Source organism: Athene noctua, chromosome 3 (assembly GCF_965140245.1).
Source record: "Athene noctua chromosome 3, bAthNoc1.hap1.1, whole genome shotgun sequence".
Lineage (NCBI taxonomy): Eukaryota > Metazoa > Chordata > Aves > Strigiformes > Strigidae > Athene > Athene noctua.
Genome location: NC_134039.1, coordinates 18,815,586 through 18,840,576, shown reverse-complemented (window position 1 = coordinate 18,840,576; position 24,991 = coordinate 18,815,586). Strand labels below are relative to the sequence as shown.

The 24,991-nt window shown below is 43.7% G+C and overlaps 1 protein-coding gene across 14 annotated transcripts in view; it reads left to right on the top strand.

Annotated features, from left to right (window-relative positions):
• Positions 1-24,991, top strand: part of MICAL3 (microtubule associated monooxygenase, calponin and LIM domain containing 3) — a 172,982-nt gene that overhangs the window by 135,863 nt on the left and 12,128 nt on the right. For 9 of the 14 annotated variants that reach the window (XM_074902179.1, XM_074902176.1, XM_074902173.1 and 6 more), the window contains 5 exons: positions 717-811; positions 10,390-10,440; positions 14,114-14,221; positions 14,977-15,070; positions 19,548-19,598. In XM_074902179.1, coding sequence (XP_074758280.1) covers positions 717-811; positions 10,390-10,440; positions 14,114-14,221; positions 14,977-15,070; positions 19,548-19,598 — 399 coding nt within the window. Of the gene's footprint in view, positions 1-716; positions 812-6,085; positions 6,200-8,664; positions 8,682-10,389; positions 10,441-14,113; positions 14,222-14,976; positions 15,071-19,100; positions 19,207-19,547; positions 19,599-24,991 lie in introns of those variants that run through there. The other 5 variants (XR_012633383.1, XR_012633384.1, XM_074902170.1 and 2 more) reach the window with 5 other exon arrangements.

Below are 24,991 nucleotides of genomic sequence, written 5' to 3'. Positions count from 1 at the left end.
CCTTAAATAAAGGCTTCACTCTCAGTAAGGCACATCTGTTTTCTGCCTTTGATTTGAGAAGTAAGCACTGTTTGCTGGAATCAGTTGTTTGTGACATTTCATTCATTTTAAATCTGATCCTCATCTTTTCCTTGGGTGGTCTGTTCTGTTGCTTTCAACCTGACTCCAAGGATGCTGAAGACTGCAGAGATGCAGTCACTCCTGTGTTCTCAGTGATCTGGCAATTGTCTGCTGATCTGTGAAGTGGGGATTCTATGGCCTTATGTAAATCTCTCTCACATACCATCAAGTGCAGGTGGAAATGTTTAATGGCAGCTTGTGATACAATAAATAAGTTAGCCATAAATATGATTGAAAGCAAACATGTTACATTACTCTGGCCTTGTACAAATAGCCAAAATAGTGCCAGCCATTGTCATCCAAGTGCTGTGTCTATCGTAAGAGCATTGATACAGTACAAGGGAAGAATCCTGACCATTATTTTTAATAGTGTTTGCAGAAAGTGCTGCTTCTTAGAATGAAGCTTCTAGCTGATACTGAACATTTTGCGGATCAGTGCTTCTCTGATCACTCTAATTCCAGGCAAAGCAATGGAGACTGGCATGAAGGATTATGTATTTTTGAAGATCAGTCAACTTACAACTGAGTTCTGAAATGTTTACAGAAAAAGTACTTACCACTTCTCTAACTTGCCCTGTTTACTCCCGGCTTCTCAGATTTGCAGCTCCGTCAACACCTGAGTTTCTCAGAGGACTCTGACCTCTCCAGTGATGATATTCTGGAACGCTCCTCCCAAAAATCCAAGCGAGAGGTAAGCAGATGGCAGATGCATTTTAGATGGGTCTAGCATTGTTCAGGTCACAGGCTCAGAGAATCACATCAGAAACTTGAATGATTAATTTTGTTGGTTTTACTGTTTCTTCTGTGGACCAGGCTTTCCTGTAAGTTGGCTGACTGTTCTGCCTAAAATAAGTTGGTTTCACTTGGTTTCACAATTGCAAGCTACTCCCTACTGTGATTATCTGTTGTCTCACTGTGACATTACTTTATGACAAATATCACAGTCAGAATACTGAATTCCTGTTGTGAGCATGCCAATGATCTACAGAAAACAGACATTTAATGTCAGAAGAGTAAATTTTACTGGCACTAATGTTATTGCAAAAATATAACAATGAGATAGTTCTTACTTTTTGTAAGCGTCCAATTTTAGGATATTGTTTTACTAGCCTACTTAATAGATTGAATTGGTAGAATTCCAAGCAAACTACAGACAGGAATGTACTTTTGCATACATCAAGAACATAGTCAAGACAGATCATCAACTAAGAGGTAAGCAACAAGCTGCAGTTTGCAGCTCATGTAGGTTTACTTATTTTTCCTGGAAGTAGAGAATGTGTACAGTCTGAATTAGTACCTTCTCTTTTTGGAGAAAAAATGAGCCATCAGCTGTTTCTCCTGTTTTCTTTGAGGACTTAGAGTCATAGAATCATTTAGGCTGAAAAGATCTTTAAGATCATTGAGTCTGTTGCTGTTTCCATATGTCTTGTATATGTAGGTAACAACTGTGAAGCTGAAACACATAGTAGTGAGCCTTTATGAAATGCCAGTATGTAGGGGTTGATCTTAGCCTGGTGTTTTTGTTGCAGTGTGGTCTGGTATAAACTCTGCCTCTTCTGAGAGAGCTGTTTCTTGCTCCTGACCAACCTTCCCTAGCTAGTGCTATAATGTCATACTATAAGACTTATCAGCAGCTTTCTAGCCAAAATAGTTTCACTTCAAGGGGTGCTTTAAGGAAGCTACTGAGAAGGAAGGAGGACACACGAGTAGGTCTCCATAAAAGCCCGAAGAGATGTCCTGGTTCAGCTAGGATAGGGTTAAGTTTCCCCAGCAGAGAGAGAGGGGGAAGGGATCTCCAGGCGGGTTATTCATGCTGACGCCAGGTCCAGGGGCGGGAAACTTTGATTTTACTTTCTCTTTGGCTCTTTGGTGGCGGGACCCACGCGTCGGCTTTGTTCCGTGACCATTTGCGGTATTTCTCTGTATATCGTTTGTCTTGTTCGCTGTTATTGCTGTTTATTGTTGTTATCATTGCCACTGTTGTTGTTCAGATTGTTTTATCACACTGTTGTATTAAATTTCTTCTTATTTTAATCCGGGTTTGTGCCTAACTTCCAGCCCGACTGGCTGAGGGTGGGGGAGGGGCAACGGCAGTGTGCTCTCCAGTCCTGGCAGGGCTTAAACCACAACAGCCTTAATTGGCGCCCAACGTGGGGCTCGAAATAAGAATAAAAAGGGACAGACCCTGACCAGAGTGTGATAGAGCAATATGTTGGGTGTAATTTTTCTGTTTGTATTTGTATTTGTTTGATAAGAAAATATTTGCAATGCTGGCCCACTTGTTTGCATGGTGGGGCTGGATTACTCCTTATATCCAGTGTATGATCCCTGTGGTGGCGTTTGTTATCGGTGGAAAATGTATAAAGGGTCTTATGTTGTTATACGGGCTATTGAACGCTTATAATAATGCCTTTGTGTCGCTGGGGGGGCGGGCCGGTACCTGTTTGTTGTTTGGGCTTTTGTTAGGGGTCTCACCCCCTCTATGGGTGAGCCAGGGGAAGAGATCCTCTCGGCTTTGGGGAGTTTCAATTATCCTTGGAGCCTGCAGGCCAGTGTGTTTGCAGCACAATGCCTTCTGAATGCCTGCCTGATTTCGGTTTTGGCCATGCGGCACTTCTCTAACAATAGCAGTGCCCGGAAACCTGCCCCGAGGTCAGATAATAGTGAGTGGCAAGGGGTGTGGGAAAAGATGGGCAAAGGCCTGAGTTGGTGGGCACCTCCAATGCTTTGGAACTTCACTCCTGAGCAAATGCAGAGCCCTGAGAAGCTGATGGAGTTCTTAGAAAGGGTGTGTTACCAAGCGGACAAAACCCAGGAGACACAAATCACTGCAATGTGTTGGGGACTTGCCCATGCCTACTGTGTCCTCTTTAATACCACCCACTGCCCTCAAGGGGAAGAAAAGGCCACAGAAGCTTAAACAATATCTGAACTGGGGGGACAGGCAGAGCCAGTCTCAGTCGCCTGCACCAGCACAGCAGCTGAGCCAGAGAGCCAGCCAGTGCCAGTATCAGTCTTCCTGATACAGAAAACAAAATATACCAGAAAGCTCACAAAGTGGGGGATGGGGATGAGCCAGGCCCATCAGGGGAACAGGAGGAAGGGCCAGATGTGATCATCCGATCTCTATCCCTGACTGAGCTGAGAGATATGCAGAGAGATTTTGGCCGCCTGGGAGGCGAGCAGATTTGCACCTGGCTGCTCCGATGCTGGGACAATGGAGCCAGTGCTTTTGAGATGGAGGGGAGAGAGGCCAGGCAGCTGGGATCTTTGGCCAAGGATGCTGGCATTGATAGGGAAATAGGGAAGCAGGCTCAAACCCTCAGCCTTTGGAAGCGACTCCTGCTCAGTGTAAGGGAGAGGCACCCCTACAAGGATGACATCCTATGTCAGCTAGGCAAATGGACCAGCATTGAGAAGGGAATTCAGAATCTCAGGGAACTGGCTGTGTTTGAGATGATCTATGGTGATCTGAACGATGAGCAGTCACCCATGGACCCAGATCAGGCCCCCTGCACACACCTGATGTGGCGAAAGTTCCTGAAGAGCGCACCAGAAGCACACTCAAAAGCATTGGCAATAGTGTCCTGGTGGACAGATGCCCAGACTCTAACAGTGGATGGAGTGGTTGGCAAGCTCCGGCAATATGAGGGAAATCTCCCTTCATCTCAGCATTCCTGGGTCTCAGCTGTGGAGGAACTGTCTCAGAGGGTCCAAAAAATGGAAGAGGACATGTCCTACACTCCACCTGCATGGGCTAATGTCTCAGCCATTAGAAGTAAACGTTTCCCCATCCAAGAGAAAGGCAGCAGAAGGCACACACCACGAGGCACCCTGTGGTTTTTCCTCCGTGACCATGGAGAAAACATGAGGAGGTGGGATGGACAGCCCACTGCCGCCCTAGCTGCACGAGTAGAGCAGCTGAAAGGGAAGACCATCACAAAAGGGGAGTCCTCCAGGAAGAGTGCAGCTCCAGTGTCCAGTCAGAAATCCCCCAGACAGAACAGAATGGTGAACGTTAGGTCTGAACTTCTTGAGGGGACCAGTGAATCATTCTTGCAAGAAGTGAGTGATGCTGAGCAGGATTAGAGGGGCCCTGCCTCCAGCCAGGTGGAGGAAAGGGATAATCGGATTTTCTGGACAGTGTGGATCTGATGGCCTGGCACATCAGACCCACGAGAGTAAGGCTTTGGTGGACACTGGCGCACAGTGCACCCTGACGCCATCGAGCTACCGTGGGGTTGAATCCATCTGCATCTCCGGAGTGACAGGGGGATCCCAACAGCTGACCCTACTGGAAGCTGAAGTGAGCCTGACTGGGAAGGACTGGCATAAGCACCCCATTGTGACTGGCCCAGATGCCCCGTGCATCCTGGGCATAGACTGTCTCAGGAGAGGGTACTTCAAAGACCCAAAAGGGTACCGGTGGGCTTTTTGTGTAGCTGCCCTGGAGGAGGTTGAACAGTTGTCCACCTTACCCGGCCTCTCAGAGGATCCCTCAGTGGTGGGACGGCTTAAGGTTGAGGAGCAGCGAGTGCCGATTGCTACCAGGATTGTGCACCGGTGGCAGTACCGCACCAACTGAGATTCCCTGGTCCCCATCCATCAGCTGATCCGCCAACTAGAAAGCCAGAAGGTGATCAGCAAAACTCACTCACCCTTTAACAGCCCTACATGGCCAGTGAGAAAGCCTAATGGCGAATGGAGGCTAACTGTGGACTATCGTGGCCTGAATGAGGTTACGCCAGCAATGAGTGCTGCAGTGCCGGACATGCTAGAGCTCCAGTATGAACTGGAGTCGAAGGCAGCCAAGTGGTACGCCACGACTGACGTTGCTAACGCGTTCTTCTCCATTCCGATAGCGCCAGAGTGCAGGCCACAGTTTGCGTTCACTTGGAGAGGCATCCAGTACACCTGGAATCGATTGCCCAAGGGGTGGACCCACAGCTCCACCATTTGCCATGGACTGGTCCATACTGCACTGGAGAAAGGTGGGGCCCCAGAACACCTGCAGTGCATTGATGACATCATTGTATGGGGGGACACAGCTGAGGAAGTCCTTTGAGAAAGGGAAGGAGATAACTGAAATCCTCCTGAAGGTCGGCTTTGCCATTAAGCAAAAGAAAGTCAAGGGGCCTGCAAGGGAAATTCAATTCCTAGGGATAAAATGGCAAGATGGGCGTCGCCACATCCCAATGGAGGTGATAAACAAGATAACAGCCATGGCCCCACCAACCTCTAAAAAAGGAGACTCAGTCTTTCCTGGGCGCTGTGGGGTTCTGGAGGATGCACATCCCGAACTACAGCCTGATTGTGAGCCCTCTCTACCACGTAACCTGTAAGAAGAACGATTTTGAATGGGGCCCTGAGCAACAACAATCCTTTGAACAGATTAAGCGGGAGATTGCCCAGGCAGTAGCCCTCGGGCCAGTCCAGGAAGGGCAGGAGGTTAAGAACATGCTCTACATCGCAGCCGGGGAGAATGGCCCTACCTGGAGCCTCTGGCAGAGAGCACCTGGGGAAGCCCGAGGCTGACCTCTAGGCTTTTGGAGGTGGGGATACAAAGGCTCTGAAGCTAATTACACACCAACTGAGAAGGAGAAACTGGCAGCGTACGAAGGAGTTCGGGCTGCCTCAGAAGTGGTCGGCACTGAAACACAGCTCCTCCTGGCACCCCGACTGCCGGTGCTGGGGTGGATGTTCAAAGGAAAGGCTTCCTCCACACATCATGCAACAGATGCCACGTGGAGTAAGTGGGTTGTGTTGATAACACAACAGGCTCGAATAGGGAACTCCAACCGCCCAGGGATATTAGAAGTGTTTACGAACTGGCCAGAGAGCAAAGGTTCTGGGATGTCACCAGAACAGGAGGTGACACGTGCTAAGGAGGCCCCACCATATAACGAGCTGCCAGATGAGGAGAAGAGATATGCCCTGTTCACTGATGGGTCTTGTCGTATTGTAGGAAAACATCGACGATGGAAGGCTGCTGTATGGAGTCCCACATGATGGGTCACTGAAGCTGCTGAGGGACAGGGTGAATCGAGCCAGTTCGCAGAGGTGAAAGCCATCCAGCTTGCTTTGGATGTTGCTGAGTGGGAGAAGTGGCCTAGGCTCTACCTCTACACCGACTCGTGGGCAGTGGCGAATACCCTGTGGAAATGGCTGCAGCAATGGAAGCAGAGCAACTGGTAACGTAAGGGTAAAACCATCTGGGCTGCTGAGGTGTGGCAGGATATTGCAGCCCGTGTGGAAAACCTCGTTGTGAAGGTGCGCCATGTGGATGCCCATGTACCCAAGAGTCGGGCCACTGATGAACATCGACACAACCAGCAGGCAGACCAAGCCGCTAAGATCAGAGTGGCTCAGGTGGACTTGGACTGGCAGCGCAAAGGTGAACTGTTCATAGCCCGGTGGGCCCATGAGACCTCGGGCCACCAAGGTAGAGGTGCAACATACAGGTGGGCTCGAGATCGGGGGGTGGACCTTACTATTGACACCATTGCAGAGATCATCCACGAATGTGAGACGTGTGCTGCAATCAAACATGCCAAGCGGGTGAAGCCCCAGTGAAATGGAGAGCGATGGCTGAAATATAGATATGGAGAGGCCTGGCAGGTCGGCTACATCACACTGCCACAGACCCACCACAGGAAGCGCCACATGCTCACAATGGTGGAAGTAACCACTGGATGGCTGGAAGCTTACCCAGCACCCCACGCCACCACCCGGAACATCATCCTGGGCCTTGAAACCCAAGTCCTGTGGCGACACGGCACCCCAGAGAGAATTGAGTCAGACAACGGGACCCACTTCCGAAACAACCTCATAAGTGCCTGGGCAGAAGAACACAGCATCGAGTGGGTCTACCATATCCCCTACCACGCACCAGCCTCTGGGAAGATCGAGCGCTACAATGGACTGTTAAAAACCACATTGAAAGCACTGGGAGGTGGGACCTTCAAAGACTGGGACATGCATCTAGCAAAGGCCACCTGGCTAGTCAACACAAGAGGATTTGCCAATGCAGCTGGCCCGGCTCAGTCAAAACCTCCACATGCTGTAGATGGGGATAAAGTCCTTGTGGTGTGCATGAGGAATATATTGGGAAAAATGGTCTGGTTTAGTCCTGTGCCAGGTAAAGGTAAAGGCAAACCCATCCACGGGATTGCTTTTGCCCAAGGACCTGGGTGCACCTGGTGGATGATGCAGGACAATGGAGAGGTCCGATGTGTACCACAGGGGGACTTGATTCTGGGTGAGAACACACCGTGAACTATGCTGTGCCTTTGTAAATTATTGTTTTGTTATTGTTAACTGCTAAATGGCAGCTGGACATGACGCAGATGGTATAGAATAAAGGGGTGGATTATGTCCTGGTTCAGCTAGGATAGTGTTAAGTTTCCCCAGCAGAGAGAGAGGGGGAAGGGATCTCCAGGTGGGTTATTCGTACCATGCTGATGTCAGGTCCAGGGGCGGGAAACTTTGATTTTACTTTCTCTTTGGCTCTTTGGTGGCGGGACCCACGCGTCGGCTTTGTTCCGTGACCATTTGCGGTATTTCTCTATATATCGTTTGTCTTGTTCACTGTTATTGCTGTTTATTGTTGTTATCATTGCCACCGTTGTTGTTCAGATTGTTTATCACACTGTTGTATTAAATTTCTTCTTATTTTAGCCCAGGTTTGTGCCTCACTCCCAGCCCGACCGGCTGAGGGTGGGGGAGGGGCAACGGCAATGTGCTCTCCGGTCCCGTCAGGGCTGAAACCACAACAAGAGAAAAATACATTTAGTTTATTTGCAAAAATATTTATAAGTGGAAAATACATGGTGAGAGCCAAGAATCATATAATTGCTTTTAGTTGCTTTTAAACTTGAAATTTTAGGATGACAGTATTAATGCAAGAGTAAGTGAAAAATGTAAGGAACTGTTCAATGATAGTAATGGGGAAGAGCCCTTCTTTAATTCCTGGGAGCTTCTAAGCTCTGCTAGACAGAGTTCACAAGGTTTGGAGGAATACATAGGTATTTTGGTGACTCCACAGAACACTCAGGCCCTTCTGGTACTGAAGAATGAAAAATGTGTTCCCTCTGTCCCTTCCTGGTGGTGCCTTGTTCACATGTTAAAAAAACTTGGGAAGAATAGAGCAACTGAGAGGGTATTGTCACAGTGACCTGTGCCTCCTGTCTCAAACCTGTCATCCAGCATGAACAAATACGTGTCACATAGTTCATACTTGGCTCAGATGGCAAACATATGAAATACTGCAAATTGAAGTGTCATAGGAAGTGCTTTCTATGTATATAGAGTGAACTGAATTTGAATAACTAATGAATTTAAGGCTGGTGGATGGAGTTGATGAAGAAAGTAGGAATTTTCTGTATTTACTTAACTCTCTTTTAATCTCTCTCCCTAGTTGACCTAGATCTCTCCTAAGAGGAAGATTATTTTGGTTTTATTTTATTCCCTTTTTTTCTCTCCCACCCCTCCATTCCTTTTTACATGCCCTCAAGGTGTTTAATGAGAAATTCTGTATTTTCCAAGAGATGCAGAAGAATGAGGTACCTGTGGCTAGCAGAGGACAGATATGCAATACAGGGGGTTCAGATAAGAGTTACAGTTACTGTTCTGCCTTGTAAGCTCCTTCAGGAGGAAGCAGGGCTTCAGTAAGGTCCATGCTTGTTTTCAGACTTTGGTAGGCCTTGATGGTCCTTTTGAGCTACTTTGATTTAAAATGGCTTTTGCAGGAAAAAAGATCTCATCCACTAAGCACTGAAGGGGACAGGTAACAGTGGCAGTTGCCTGCAATCCTAATACTGGAAATATCTCACCCGAGTATGGTGGTGGTATCTCATTTTCTCCCATTTGCTGTTGCTAAAGTTACATTAAGAATTTCTTTGCTCAGCATCTGCCTATTTTCTAAAGAATAGTTTTGAGAATTTATTTATTTAGAGGAAATGAATGAGAACTCCACTTACCTAGTTTTACTGGATCCTGTCCAAGGATGTAGAACATATATTCCAACACTGGAATGCCTTGATGTCAAAAGAAATGTAGCTGATCTTCAAATCTGACAAAACTGGGTTTGTGCTGATTTGGGGTGGGGACTATCATTTTTAAGTTACAAACTGGCTGCTGCTTATGGATAAGAGCTGACTTCCTGTGGGCCACATGACTTTTATGTGAACCCCTTCTTTAAACTGAAATTCTGCTTGTGTTGCTTTGTTCACACTTGTAGTGAGCTTGCTTCCCAGACAGCTTGCTCTGTTTAGCCTGTTCTTTGTGATCAGCAGTGAATTAATTCAGTGTTGTTTAATGTAGTGTCTTTCAAGAGAAGCATCTTATAAAGAATTTCTAATGTAAATGCCTCATGGGTCTTCTGCTTATAGGTGTGTGTCATTGTGTGTGTGTTTGTCATTGTTCCTGTACAGTTGTAGTATTGTTATCAGATGTGTGTTTTACTACCACAGGTAGCTTGCTTTTTACTGAAGTTTGCATACATGCTAAAGTTGTTCTGTGGCTTTTCATTTGTGACTGTTTCTAGTCATTTGAATGTGAAAATGCAAAATGCTGGCTGTTTGCCCAGAATGGCACAGTGCCCTCTGTACTTCATAACATAGGGGAATTTATCTGTCTTATAAACCCTAAATAGTTTACTTGCCTTATTTTTGAGGAGAGGGTAATGTAGAATGTCCTTGGATAGAGAAAATAGCTCTCCTCGCCCTCCCCTCCCCTCCTCCTCGCCCTCCCCTCCCCTCCTCCTCGCCCTCCCCTCCCCTCCTCCTCGCCCTCCCCTCCCCTCCTCCTCGCCCTCCCCTCCCCTCCTCCTCGCCCTCCCCTCCCCTCCTCCTCGCCCTCCCCTCCCCTCCTCCTCGCCCTCCCCTCCCCTCCCCTCCTCCTCGCCCTCCCCTCCCCTCCCCTCCTCCTCGCCCTCCCCTCCCCTCCCCTCCTCCTCGCCCTCCCCTCCCCTCCCCTCCTCCTCGCCCTCCCCTCCCCTCCCCTCCTCCTCGCCCTCCCCTCCTCCTCATCTTCAAAAAGGCTGACAAAGCTAATTGCCTTTAGGAGAGTGCTAGAAACTTGATTTTCTGCACAGAAGTTCCATTGTGCTTCATCAGTCTGGGTCATGTTCAGCATTTGCACAATTTTATGTTTCATTTAAAACCAGCTTTGTTTTATTACTGTGCATCTGTTTTCAATGTTGAATTGATTTTACTTCATTTTGTACGTTTTTATTTTTATTTTTTTTCCTTTACCATTCCCCCTTTAAAGTCGATTTATGTACCCCACGCCTTGGCATTCAAGAGATCATATTCGTCAAAGGTAGTGTGTCTCCATTCCCACTAGTTGGCCATTGTTGCATTGCATGCCCCGATATTAACCCATTGAATCCATAGCTACCCATCACATGTGCACTAACATCACAAACATTGACAGTGCATGCATGAGATGTTAGCAGACATGGGCAGCAAATTCTTTGTGGAGGTTGTCTACCAGAAATGTGTTAAGATCCATATTGTCTAGTTAGAATACATGTAATCATCAGTGCAGTGTACCAACGTGCAGAGTGGTATGGATGATCTTTCAGCTTCAGAACAAATTGGATTTCAAGCAATTAATTACATAATCATAGAAACTTAGAATGATTTGTGTTGGAAGGGGCTTTAAAGATCATGTAGTTCCAACCCCCCTGCCATGGGCAGGGACACCTTCCACTAGCCCAGCTTGCCCAAAGCCCCCTCCAACCTGGCCTTGAACCCTTCCAGGGAGGGAGCAGCCACAGCTGCTCTGGGAAACCTGTTCCAGTGTCTCACCACCCTCACAGTGAAGATTTTCTTCCTTAGATCTAATCTAAATCTACCCTCTCTCAGTTTAAAACCATTACCCCTCATCCAATCCCTACACTCCCTGATAAAGAGTCTCTCACCATCTTTCCCATAGCCACCTTCAGGTACTGGAAGGCTGCTATAAGGTCTCCTTGGAGCCTTCTCCAGGCTGAACAAACCTAACTCTCTCAGTCCTCATAAGGGAGGGCTCCAGCCCCCTGATCATCTTTGTGGCCTCCTCTGGACCTGCTTGAGCAGGTCCATGTCTTTCTTATGTTGGGGCCCCAAAGCTGGACACAGCACTCCAGGTGGGGTCTCACAAGAGCAGAGTAGAGGGGGAGAACCCCCTCCCTTGACCTGCTGGTCACACTTCTCTTGATGCAGCCAGGGTACAGTTAACTTTCTGAGCTGCGAGCACCCATTGCTAGCTCATATTCCGTTTTCCATCTACTAATACCTCCAAGTCCTTCTCCTCAGGGTGCTCTCAATCCACTCATCGTCCAGGCTGTATTTTTGCTTGGGATTGCCTTGACTCATGTGCAGGACCTTGCCCTTGGACTTGTTGAATTTCACGAGGTTTGCACGGGCCCACCTTTAAAGCCTGTCAAGGTCCCTCTGGAAGGCATCCCTTCCCTCCAGCGTGTTGACCCCACCACCCAGCTTGGTGTTGTCAGTGAACTTGCTGAGGGTGCACTCAATCCCACTGTCCATGTTACCAACAAAGGTGTTAAACAGCGCTGGTCCCAACACCGACCCCTGAGGAACAACACTTGTCACTGCTCTTCACTTGGACATGGAGCCATTGACTGCAACTCTTTGAGTGCAACCTTTGAGCCAGTTCCTTACCGCCGAGTCGTCCATCCACCAAAACCATGTCTCGCCTTTTGTAGAAGGCCACCAAATTTGTCAGGCAAAATTTGCCATTAGTGAAGCCATGCTGGCTGTCACCAATCACCTCCTTATTTTCCATGTGCCCTAGCAAGAGTTTCCAGGAGGATCCACTCCATGATCTTGCCAGGCACAGAGGTGAGACTGACTGGTCTGTAGTTTCCTGGGTCCTCCTTCTTTCCCTTTTTAAAAATGGGGTAATGTTTTCCCTTTTCCAGTCAGTGGGAACTTCACTGGTCTGCCATGACTTCTCAAATACGATGGATATTGGCTTAGCCACTTCATCCACCAGTTTCCTCTGGACCCACGAATGCATCTCATCAGGCTCCATGGACTTGTGCACTTTCAGGTTCCTTAGATGGTCTCAAACCTGACCTTTTCCTACAGTGGGTAGTTCTTCATTCTTTTGGTCCCTTCCTCTGCCTTCTGTGACTTGGATGGTGTGGCTGGAGCCCTTGCTGGTGAAGACAAAAAAGTCATTGAGTACTTCAGCTTTCTCCATATCTTGTGTAGCCAGTTCTCCCATTTCCTTCCAAAGAGGGCCCACGTTTTCCCTAATCTTCCTTTTATTACTGATGTACCTACAGAAGCTTTCCTTGTTGCCTTTGATGTCCCTGGCCAGATTTAATTCTATCAGAGCTTTGGCCTTCCTAACCTGATCCCTGGCTGCTTGGACACTTTCTCTGTATTCCTCCCAGGCTCCCTGTCCTTGCTTCCACCCTCTGTAGGCTTCCTTTTTGTGTTTAAAAAGACGTATTCTTTTTTGTAATACTTAGAATATGAGTTCAAGTGAATCATCACACTTTAATCAGTGTACTTCAAAATTGTTGAGTTCAATGACATCTTAGTGAAACTCTGTATCAACCTAAAATCAAGATAGAGGTTCCGTTTCTATTTCAGGAATGGTGCTTCTTTCTGAAATTCTTGTCATATCTTCACAGTCACAACAGTGTTACATGGGGTAGGAAAGTCACACCCTCTATCACTTTGCCTTCTGAATTGGGTTTCATTGTAGATTTTGTGTTTTTAAAAAAGAAAGAGTGAAGTGTTAAATTCTTGGAGCTTTAACAATGGTGTTTGATAACCACCTATCTGAGGGATTTTTAATAGAGCTGATCCTACCTTAAATCTCTATTTACTGAGAACAATAAACAAGAGGCAGACTGATCAATGTGGCAGTACAATAACTAGATAAAGCAAATTTCAGGGTGGTCTGTCTTAACGTTTTGTCTTTAAAGTGGACTGTCTATGGAGAAGATATCTTTCTGGAAGTGGGAGACATCTGTTTAGAGCTGTCCCTTAAAACTTGCATGCACGTATGAGGGAAGTGTTGTTTCTTCACTGTACACTTAATGCAGCTGTGAAGTTTCTCTGACACTCTTAAAAGTCTATGAGAGGAAGCCTTCTTAGACTACAAGATAACCAACTAGTATACCTGATAAGATACTAAACTGCATTTCAGTAATGTAAAAAATACTTAGTTTTAAACTAGATTCACTGAGAGAAAAGGAAGAAATACCTTTCTGTTTCTGTAAACATAGTCTTTCTCCTTTTGGATGGCTTCTGGTGTTGTAATATTCTAATTTTAGTTCAGGAGTTGTTTGCTCTGTTTCACACCAGCCAGTTTTGTGGGGTTGCTCTTGAGATGGGGTTTCCCATCTCACACCAGAATGTCATTCTGTTTTCAAATGTCTTTTTGCCTTCTTGATGCATAGAAAAGTTGCATAAATTTACACAGGACATCATTACCAGTTATATCAGTATAATTCCCAACTCTGGATGTTCTTGCTTCAGAATATAAAATAGGAAGAGGGGAATACCAATACAATGACACTAGTCTAGAATAATTTCTTAGTTTATAGCGTTGTAACTCTTCATGTAGACATGCCTTTATCTTCTTTTAAAATGAAGTCAAGGTGACCCCTCTATATGGTACTCATTGATTTAACTAAAACCATTTGGCTAAGCCTATTGAGAAATAAAACAAAAATTGATTTGATCTTTGGGAAGGGGTTTCATCTAGCAGTAGAAGGCAGGGGCGGGACATTAGATAAAACCATAGCTTTGCAGTTGGCTTATTTGCTTCTTCACTTCTGGTTTGACCCTGAAATTGTTGCTCACTGTACTGTGAACACCTTTGCCTACAGAAGCTTGACTTTTGACACAGCTATGGCAAAGACAGAACACCTCCCTTCTGAGATTTTGGAAGAGAAAATGGTCATCCCTCCCCCCATACTTCTGAGCATGCAAATAAAGTCTGCTCCTGTTTTTCCTTTCTTCAGAGAGCCTACACAGAAGAGGAACTGAATGCCAAGCTGACCCGTCGAGTGCAGAAAGCTGCCCGTAGACAAGCCAAGCAAGAGGAGCTAAAGAGGTTACACAGAGCTCAGGTAGTATCTCACAATCCTCTTGTCATGGCAGACAGTTAACTCCATGTGAAAGCGCCATGATCCTGACATTCCTCTGAGTGTGTCAGAAGAGGAACCAGAGATGGAACTTTATTTCTAAATGATTGTCCTTGCTCCTACTCCCTCTTTCAAATTTTATTATCATGTCACAGACATAGGAAGAATGGCTGAAACTTATCATGATAGTTTTGCAGTGAGAAAAATAATGGCCCTTAACACCTTTGTAGATGGAGGTGAGTGAAGCATCATGCACTGAATGGAACAGTGATAGTCAGATAATATCCAATGAAGCTGCACCTGTCATCGCTTTGCTAGATCATGCTGCTGGGTGAAGTGTTACCAAATTAACCTTTAATTACCAGAGAATGTGTCGGAAAACTTCTGGCGTCAGCTATAGATTATGGGATTTATTTAAAACTCAGGGTAGGGGCTCAGCTGGCTGAATAGCATCACCTTTCACTTCAGCGTTTAGTAAGGTGATTGGAGTTGTAGCAAGTAAGTATCAAGATGTTTGCAAAATTAAGGGATAGGATGCAAGGGGGTCTGAAGGATGTTGTTGCTGGAGGGACTGTGATGATAGCTCTTAAAACAGTTAGCTTTTGAAGCATTGTATTGTTGTTGAATACAAATATTTTTGAAAAGGTCAGTTTGACTGAAGTCTTAGTGCTGGATGAGTGCTGCAGACAGGGCAAAAGAATTGCTTTTGGTGAGGTTCTGTCCCATTCTTCTCTGAACAGATCATCCAGCGGCAGCTTGAACAAGTGGAAGAGAAGCAGAGGCAACTTGAGGAGAGAGGGGTTGCTGTGGAGAAGGCCCTCCGGGGAGAAGCAGGTATTCATCAGAACTTGGTTTGCTTTTTAATGTTTTCTTATTAAGTGCTTGTGCAGTACCCCATAGCTGCTTGGATTTTAGAGACAATTGGACCATCATAGCCTAGAGATAGTCCAATGTGAATCCATTCACCCTTTTGTACTATCTTTTGGAGGCCTTGTTTTTCCTGTGTTGCTTCTAATTCTGGGACTTCCCTGTGGGCAGAGACTTAATTCGCCTGTCTTTGCCTGAGGCTTAGGAGGTAATTTGCCAACTATTAATAATGGCTGTCTGACTGTTTCTGCATATTACTGGATATTACAGCTGGAAAATTGCAGGGGTTTCCTAGCTGCAATTCACATAAAGTTATCACAGTAATGAAACCCTGTTTGTATGTTAAGGAAGTAATTGTGAAATTGTGTGTGCTTTCTCTATTGTGTTGGATTATCAAGGTAGTGTCCTTACAAGGGACCATCACAGAACATCTTCCTCACTGCACAGCCCAGCACACTGGCTACATCCAACAAAGTTGTGCAGAACAGAAATGCACAGGTGTACTGAAAGGCATCCATGTCAAGCTGTTAAAGGAATGTTATGCGTACCTGAAATTAAATTAAATGAGAATAATCTAATCTGGAAAGCATGTGAGTGGAGGAGTACTTGGTTCAGATAATAGTGTAACGATTTGGAAAAAAGAATCCTCAATTGCAAGGAGTCAGATATCCAACAGGCAAATGCAGTGTGCATACACCTGACAGGTCCAGGATTATGTACCTGATTACAAGGGGCAGAGATCAGAAATCGTAATAGTGGAATAGGTGTTTGGAAAATGTTTTGGCTTGTTACTTGGATTGAAGACCCACCGCTGTGCCTGTGAAGATGGAACTTAATTTAAGTAGTGAAAGTTCACCAGAGGAAAAGTCTGTTGTGACTTCCTGCCAATTATTACTTGCACAGGGTTAGGTATGTTTGATGCTCCCTAAGGGTGTGCGAAAGCAGCAAGACTGAGTGGTTACCAAATGAACTAGGTGCAACAAGTGTGGAGAACAATCTTGAGGACTTCAGAGGTTTTGTGATCTGACTGGCTTTTTCATTTGCGAATTCAAAAATCTAGCCTTGTGCAAAAACTCCCTCTTTGCGGTGGTGCCTCCTTCCTTACGCTATGTATTTCTGTGTAGCCCCACTCTGTTCTCTGGCCTGCCAGTTACTGCACTTAATAAAACCACCTCTCTTATCTCTAATTGTTCTTTTTCTTCTTTTCATCTGGAAGTCCATCTTGATTACTCAGCTGCTAAATGAATTTCATATAAGACATGTCAGCACAAGTGGGAGATCTTAGCCGCTGAGAGATCATTATTCATGATAGAAGAATGGTTCTTCATGGTTGAGGAATGATAGAAGAATGCCTAAAGAACATTCAGAGAGGGCACAATATGACCAAGATTAAGAATTGCTATTTTATATGGAAGACAGCAGAATGAAACCCTTGTATAACTTCTCACTTCCAGTTCTCCCATAATGGAAGCAGTCTTAGATGAGCTTGTGTATTTGTGAATTTCCTAGCAGAATTATGAAATTGTAGGTTGCTCTTTGTAAAATGAGTCTTTCTTCTTCAGGACGTCTCCAGGGTATGCTTTACTCTTGCAACATGTTTCTATCAACAGATCATACATTATGGTTACAGAAGCTTAACTCTATCATAAAGAATTCACCAGCCTCAACTCTTCCAGTTATTTCAGGGGATTAACAAGAAGCACATTCAGTTGGGGGGGGAGGGAAGCATGTTCTAACCTGTGTTGACTGAAACACAAGATTATAAATTAATTCCATGCTTCACCTCTCTAGCCACTCATGCATGGACATTTTATATATGGTTGCAATAAAATAACTGAATTTCTTCCTGTGAAAGTCTGTGACATCATATTCTATAAGTTCAGTTAATTTCTCTCTTCAGTAGCCATTAATTATTCAGAACAGTATAAATTTCTTGTCATCTGCATTGCCTGAGGCACTGACCTAACAGTGACCACTCCACTCAGCAAGTATCATTGGGTAAAACTCTGGAGTCATGCTCTTGTCTCTGATTGGTCCCTCCCCTAATGAAACCATGTCGACAAAAGTTAAAAAAGGGAAGGGCAGCATATAAAGTGCTGTTGTCATCTGGGAAAAAAATAAAATCTTTCCTTTTAATAAGATTTTACAATGAGAAAAAAATGGGGGAGGGTGGAAGGTATGCCTCCTATGCAAATACTCTGTCCACATTAATAGTAAAGGATTGCAACACAGGATTGAAGTAATGGCTGTCCCCTAGGCAGCAACCAGTATTAAGGGTTCTAGGAAAACATATTAGGCTTGTAACGAGTGGGTTATTCAGCTTCCTTCTCTGTAGGGAAAGAACAAACCACTCACTTAAGCATTTATATATGACATTTTAGGTAGTATTAGTAGCAGTTTCCCACTAAAAAATACTTGAAAATCCTGACAGAAGAAACAGAATTTTGTAATGACTCTTTTCTTTTTGTATCGTAAAAAAATATAGACAAGACCATCTGAACTACTTCTCTATGTCATTTATCATCTTTTAGTATGTTGCCTATTAGTCATCTTTCCTGTCTGTGAAGCATTTGAAATGTTGCTTTTGTAGAGGTCTTCCATTAACTTTAATTTCTCAGATTTCCCAACCTCTGGACCCCTTTCCATTTTTAGAAAAAAGTACTTCTCAGTTGGACTGGTAAGAACAAAAATCAGTACTATGGGTAAGAATTTGTTTACTTAGAATAATTTTGCTTCTCTTTTCCATCCATTTTTCATTGTCCTTAATATGTTCTTGCCAAGTGACTTATACTGAGACTGTCAATAAATTCTTCACAGCAATGCCCTGCTATCTTCTTGCGGGATTAAAGTTAATTTAGATCTTATCAATAGGTACAGATAGGTCAATACCCCTTCCAGGAATTTCACTCATTATCTGATAGTTGTCAAGTTGGAATATTTATATGATGATACTATTCAACTAATCATACTCGGAAACATTTTGGAGGTCATTCTCAACTTTAAATTTGACAAGATAATTTCACCTTCTTGGCTACCTCCTTGTCTTCTCCTTTTTTAAATTGCTCAGCCTCAGACAAGGTGCAGCTGGTCTTTTATTCTTTTAAAAGCTGAATGCTCAATCTAATATTTATTTTCTGAATCAGAAACTAATCTCACCCTATGATTACTTAATTGCCTTAATATGATTATCTTTGAGAATCTTACCCTTTGATAGTCACATTCATAGCAAGAATGAATGATTTGGAATGTAAACTCAATTTCAAGTGACAGTGTAAGCTCTATTTCAGGTGGCAAGTTTGTCATACACAGGTGATCTAAGCTTTTGTTATCTTTTTTTCCTTCACCTCTGCCCTCCTCTTTTTTTGCATCATGGTATGAAGAATTTTCCCGTTTTTCTGCGTTGTCTCAAGAGACACCTTGAATGGGGTTACTATTAATGTAACAGTATTTCATATTGTAGTGCACTCGCCTGTTTGGACATACTTCTGACTTTGATTTCCTGTGTGGAATTTTTATTTTTCAATTATTAACTTAAAAATATGTCAAATAAGAAATTTCTGGGACCTTTTATTTCCTCCCTTATCCTCCTTTAGCATAAACTTTGATAGTAATTTATAAGAGCTGGAAAAATGTCTCCTACTGTCATATCAATACTGCAGAATTTAAGAGCCACCTCTTTACATCAAGTGAACCCCATGCCGTGAGAAATAGTGCTCTCAGTACTCCCATCTGTCTCTTCCCCAAAGAAACGTTACGCGGTGCTAGATTCATGGTGTACCTGTCTGTAGCAGCTTTGGACATGCACATCTCTGTTCTGCACACTTCTGTGCAGGTTCTTTTCTGGCACAGATACTTCATTAAGAGAAACACACACACCAATCTTTCTACACTTAGGCATTTGCCATTGGCATCAGTGCTCAGCACACCCGTATGCCATGCTCACACATCCTCCACTCACTTGTCTCCTAAGAAGTCAACCCTTGCACCTTTCCTGCAGCTGACCTAAGAAGTGACACTGTTTCCTTCTGACATGTTGCTCATCATGAAAGCGACAAGATTAGTTCTGCTTTTCTCAACAAGAACAAGACAGACATCAGTGTCAGGTACTGGTGCAGACTGAAATAGGTGAAGTGTCTCTGTGTAGACTTCTTGATTTTTCCCCTTGGAAGTCCTTGCCTGACTGCTGGAAATTTTCTCTTCATCTTCCCGACATATATGTTTGTGATATATATTTGTGTGTGTACATATAGATATATATATATATATATACACAGAGAGACATGATTTTTTATATATATATATATGTGCCCATATATATAGCTGCATGTTTCTTGTTTGCCTTTTTTTGTTTCTGTCTATGTCTTTTTCACATATATTGCTTTGATTGTGTGGGGCTAGGGTGGGTATCTGATACAATAACTCTGTCTTCACCAATTCCTTGTAGACTATTGGGGAGAGTCTTATTACAGTGACCTCATCGACTTGCATCTGGGTGGTATGTATGGCTGAACCTCCTGCTGACACTAACCCTGCTGACACTCCTCCCCAGCCCTCCCTTCACCTACTTCTCCCATCCTTGGCTCACAAACAAGGAGAAACAGCCCTTGCACATGACTGGCTGTAGCAGAACCCCTTTTCCAGCTCAAGAAGAGGAGATCCTGGCATGCTCCACAAACTATGTGTAAGGCTCCCTCTTCTGTTCTCCACAGTGCTGATTATTTCAAAATTTACTTAACTGTTTTCACTGCAGCCACCTTCCCTGCTAGCAGTGGAGGGCTGTTTTGGTTTTTTTGCTTCTCCTTTGCAAAGTCCAACTCTACCATCAAAATCCTCTGTAGGAAAATATTTTAACATGAAGGAGACAGCAGAACTGACCTGCTCCCAGGAGCTAAGGGCACTGTAAAAGTTAGTCATGCCGTTGCCTCCCTCTTCCCCTCCCGAAGCTCATTTCCTTCTTCCAAAAAAGCAAGAGTGTGTTGATGATCTAACAAAACCAAAATGTTCCCTCAAGGGACTTTGGAAATACTTGTAGATGACTTCTTTCTTCTTGTTCTTCTAATTTTTGCTAGAATCTGCTGTTAGAGTTTTTAGTCAGCCCAGTTTGCATCAGTACACAGCTAATAAGCTTCTTGCTATGTTGTGGGTTTTTTTTAATATCCCATTTAGTCCTAAACACACGTTGCAGTGTTTAACTCTTTTTTTCACTTTGCGCCATGGTTCTGCATTTCTTTAATTAATGTTACTTTCTGAGTCCCTTAGTACATTTGCAACTTCTGGGTTGCAAATTGCATTTGTTTAGCATTTGCCCATCTTGAAAATTAAATTCCCTTTTCTAGTTTAATCACCCTTAAGTCTGTGCTTACAAAATAAACATGTCTGTCAGCAGATCCAATAGAAAGCAAACTGCTCGGTTGCTTTGTCATCTGAGGGTCTCATTTCATTTGTCTTTCAGAGTATGAAGTTGCTTGATCTAAGCTGTGTTATTGTTGAGGGAGTGCATAACAGTCCAGCTCTGCAGAGTGAAAGATCCACACGCTCTAGGCCTGATCAAAGACACATCACTAGAAGTCTTATCCTGATTTCATTGTGTTCTGCATTTGATCCTTCAAACATAATTTTTCCTAGGCTTTTAACGGTCATTTTTTTTTTCTCCTCCTCCAAGGGAAGGCTGTCCCACACAATATCTATCTGTAGCTGTCTGTTGGGAATGACTCCAAATTGTCCTGGTACAATAGGCTTTTATTGAAGAAAATCCACCTGAGTTAAGAATATCCACCTAAGTTCACATTTCAAAATGGAAGACTTTTCTCCTTAGTAGACCTAATTTGTTGCCCAGTTCCCCTGTGCTAATTTTGATGTGATAGTCATCTGCTAGCCCTGTGCTTCATTCACTGTTCAGTCCCTCTGGCATTCTTTCCTAGGGTATCTTCTGCAGAGAGACTTTGAAAGCCTCTTCTTAGTTATGTCCATCAGGGCTGACCCATACTTCTATGTGCATAGAGTAGGAGCTGTAAAAGGGTTGATGCTGAATTACACTTAACAGACCCTTATCCCTATTTAATGCTATTTTCACTATACTTCTCCCTCCTCCTGCTTCTCCTCCTAATGCCTCTATAGAGGCAGTGATCCCATCAAAATCAATAATAGTGGCTTTAAGAAAAGCAAAATAATCTTTACTTAAAGGGACACTGTCACTTAAAAAAAATACCGTGTTGCAGGAAATGTTGATTGAAAATTGAATTTACTGTTAATTTTTTTGTGTGTTTGCTTTTGCCATTCTCTGAACTCAGACAGTCACCCCAGAGTGGTCATTTTTGATCTACAACAGGCTGATTTTATTTATAGGGTGACTCAGTCACTTGCACTTCCAACAGTCAGAGACAATGTTATGTTGATTAAAAATGGTTGATATGTTTTAAAATATCGAGTTTCTGGTCATCTCAAAAATACCTTTTTCTAAACAAACTTAAAAAAAATGAATTGGGCAGTATCCCTTTAAATGCAATGAGCCAGCATAGCCTGTCTGGAGTATGTGGCTTACAGTATTGTTTTGTTGCCTCTGTAGTTTGCTTTGTATTTGCTTTTGGGGCTGCCAGAACACTTTTGCCAGAAGGGATACATTGCTCTGATGATACTTGTCACTTTTAAGTGGCAGATTTAGAGCTCAGCTTCAAAATTAATATGTCTGTCCAGGATGCTGCATTGGGGTGGAGTGCCATTAAAATCTCTGGAGCACTGTGTGGCTGCATGGTCCTGCTGGCTGCTATAAGCAGCTAAGACGGCTGCATGATTAATTGTTCTACTGGCAATTTGTGTCTCTGAGGCATAGACATGACTCTAGAGTCATGCTGTCAGTAGAATGATAAGCAAAATTACAAAATACGTTGAAAAGTTATCTGTAAATTGGTGGTAATTTTTGAATGGTTAGGGCGTTAATTTATTCTGGATTTTCTTTATACTAACGAGAGTTGTGTTTCATTCAGATGTTACAGATTGCTCAACAACTTCTACAAGGGGGTGGTAATTTCTGACATCCTTGGTCGTTGCAGTTTGCAGGATTATGATTGCTATCTTAACTACCCCCATTGCTCTTCTCAGATGCCATAATCCTCTCTTCCTGTTCTAAAATGTCATGTACTGTTGCTGTAAAGCAGATGGGGGTTTTTTCATGCTACAGATGGTCACAATTCAGTTCTGAGTAGTTATGGCTATGTGTATTTTGTATATGCAGTTATGTTAAAAGAACATTACAAAGGTTGCCAAGGTAACTGAAATTAAGATCTTGTATTATGTTGATATATCAACAGATTTATAACTTTTAGATCCATCACAGAGAGCTCTGCCTCATGCTCTTATGGAATGACTGATAGCAACCCTAGGTTGTCATCCTCTACATAGATCCTTATGGAGAGGAAATGGGACATGGTCAGTGGATTTCACAAATGTTTGCTGGCAGCTGTGGAGTGGTGAAACTTGAAAACACAGATTCTGAGCCAGATGCTGGAAGGATATAGTGCTCAGTTGGATGCACACTTTGTCCTTTTTATTCCCTCTTACAGTCCTTGTCCTAATCCTGTCTTTTTCCATCCAAAACTCCTTACCTCAATTCTGTTTTCATTCTTAATCCCAGTTTCTGCTTCTCAGGAATTTAATTTTAATCCTACCTTCTTGACAAAGTAATCCTAATATTCTACCCCTCAGACCTTGTATTCCTCCCCTAGATGTTCTTAGTCTTTCACTCCTGCTCTGGCCTTCCCACTGACTCAGTCCCCACAGTCTCAGGCCCTGCCTCTGGCCTTCTCCCAGTATTTTTGGTCTCTGCTTCCTCTTCTACCCAGCATTATCTGTCTGGAAAATTGTAGGTTGTATCTTCTCCACAAATCTACTTTCACCCTTTTCCTCTTTGTCTCTTCTCCTTTAGTAGTTTGTATTCTCAGTCTCCTTGCTTAATTAGTCCCAGCCTCTCTTCCCCCTTACCCACCAGTTCCTTGTCCCAGTTTGCTCTTCATCTGCCTGTGGAAAGTACCTCTCTTGTTCCCTCTGTGTTCACATGATTAGCTTCCTTTTCCTTGCACCCACCAGGGAATCATTGAGGAAACTGCCCCACACTCCTGTCTTGCTTTGCTCTTGGCTGGAGTATGCCAAGACAGGTAAGAAGGATGTAAGGAAAGAGGGCTCATATGTTTGATAGTGCTGATTTCAGATTTTTCCCCCATGTTTACCCTTCTTGACAAAAGCCTTGAGAACATCAGTTAAACATGGGGGAAAAAAACCCAAACAGTGCAACTGTGTTTTTTTAAAAATTATTTGTACTAGCACTCTACAACTTCAGTTTTTTATTAGCTTATTTAAAATACTTGAGCTGACTATGTCCTTTAAAGTCCTGCAGATCTAACTCTGCAGGGCTGGAGTCTGATATACTCAAGTGGGAACAGTCCTATTTCTTGTGATTGGCAAACACAGCTCTCCTGGAAGAGGAGTGGAGTTGTAAGATAAATATATTGTGTTTTGCAGTCTGCAGCTGCTTTTGACAGTCAAGTGAATTGGTAACATGGGGGTTTTGCTGTGAATTTGGAGCAGGAAATATCACTTGATAAGCAGAACTTGTCAAGTATGATTAGAGTTCTTGCTAGGTACTGGAAGCAAGCAATTACCATTTACTTCTTTCTGCACACCTCTCACAACCGCACACAAAAACTATTAGTCTTGGGAGACAGGGTCAGTGCAGGACTGTACTAATTCTGACTGCATTTTGAAGTGTCTTGAGGTTTAGTGGAAGCAGAATTCTGTGCAGTCATTTGTGTGTATTCTGCTTCAACTATTGCCTTCCCTAGTTTCCCATCCCTGCTTTTTTTTTCCCCTCTGCTGGATAAATAAAGGTGTGGTTCAGTTTGCATGACAATTCAGTGGTCTGTGTGTTTTCCACAGATTTCTTCTAGTGACTACTTTAGAGGATATTGGTTTTGATTCAGTTTTAGTATACGAAGTCAGACACACTGAGTGATGTGTCTATGGGATAGTTGTCAGAATCTTTGCCCTCAACTTTATAATACCTGCAGTTGTGTAGATGTTATTCTCTAGGAAGTGACTTTCTGTATTATTGCTCTTTTACAATGCTGCTGTTGAACGACTGCAACAATTCATAAAGTTGGGGTGCTTTATTTTTCAGTACTCAGGTTTCTGACCATAACCGATTTTTAAAAGGTGGGAAAGAGGATATTTCCTGACCTGTGCACAGTTTGTCTCTTTTGGACTGATCCTTATTTTAAGCACCAAGTGAAAATTAGAGTTCTTAGTTTGTCTGCTAAATGGATGATGGAAGTTGTTAGTAGAATAAGAATTTTTGAAGTATCCTGCTCTTAGATAGTGCTAGCATAATGGTGCATGAGAGCCGAGATTAGCCTCAGAGCTGGATTTCCTGCCCAGGAAATTGTTACTGATTTCCAAACTGCCCTGGTTAGTCAGTAATACAGAAATCAGAGTCTTTGGATGCAAAGTTTGCAAAGGATGTGATCCCATTTGGTATCTGGTATATCTGTTTAAGTCATTTTGATTTGCAGTAGCTCAGCAGTTGTCATAAATCATCACAACTCTCATACCACAGGGCATGGGCAAATAATGAAGGAGATCAATGTGAGCTGTATTTTGAGGATAATGATGTCTGCCACCCCAAACTTTCTGCTGTGCTTTCTTCATCCTGATTGATCATTTTTACTACTGTGCTTCAGATTTTGAAGAAGCGTTATGTAGCTACAGCAGAAAAGGACAAAACCAGTCTGAAATATTGCTCTTTAAACAACAGGTAAATGAAAAGAAGACAACAGTCCAGTGTAGCTTCAACAACGAACAATGTACAGTGAAAAGGAAGGTGCATTTCCGTGGTGGCTA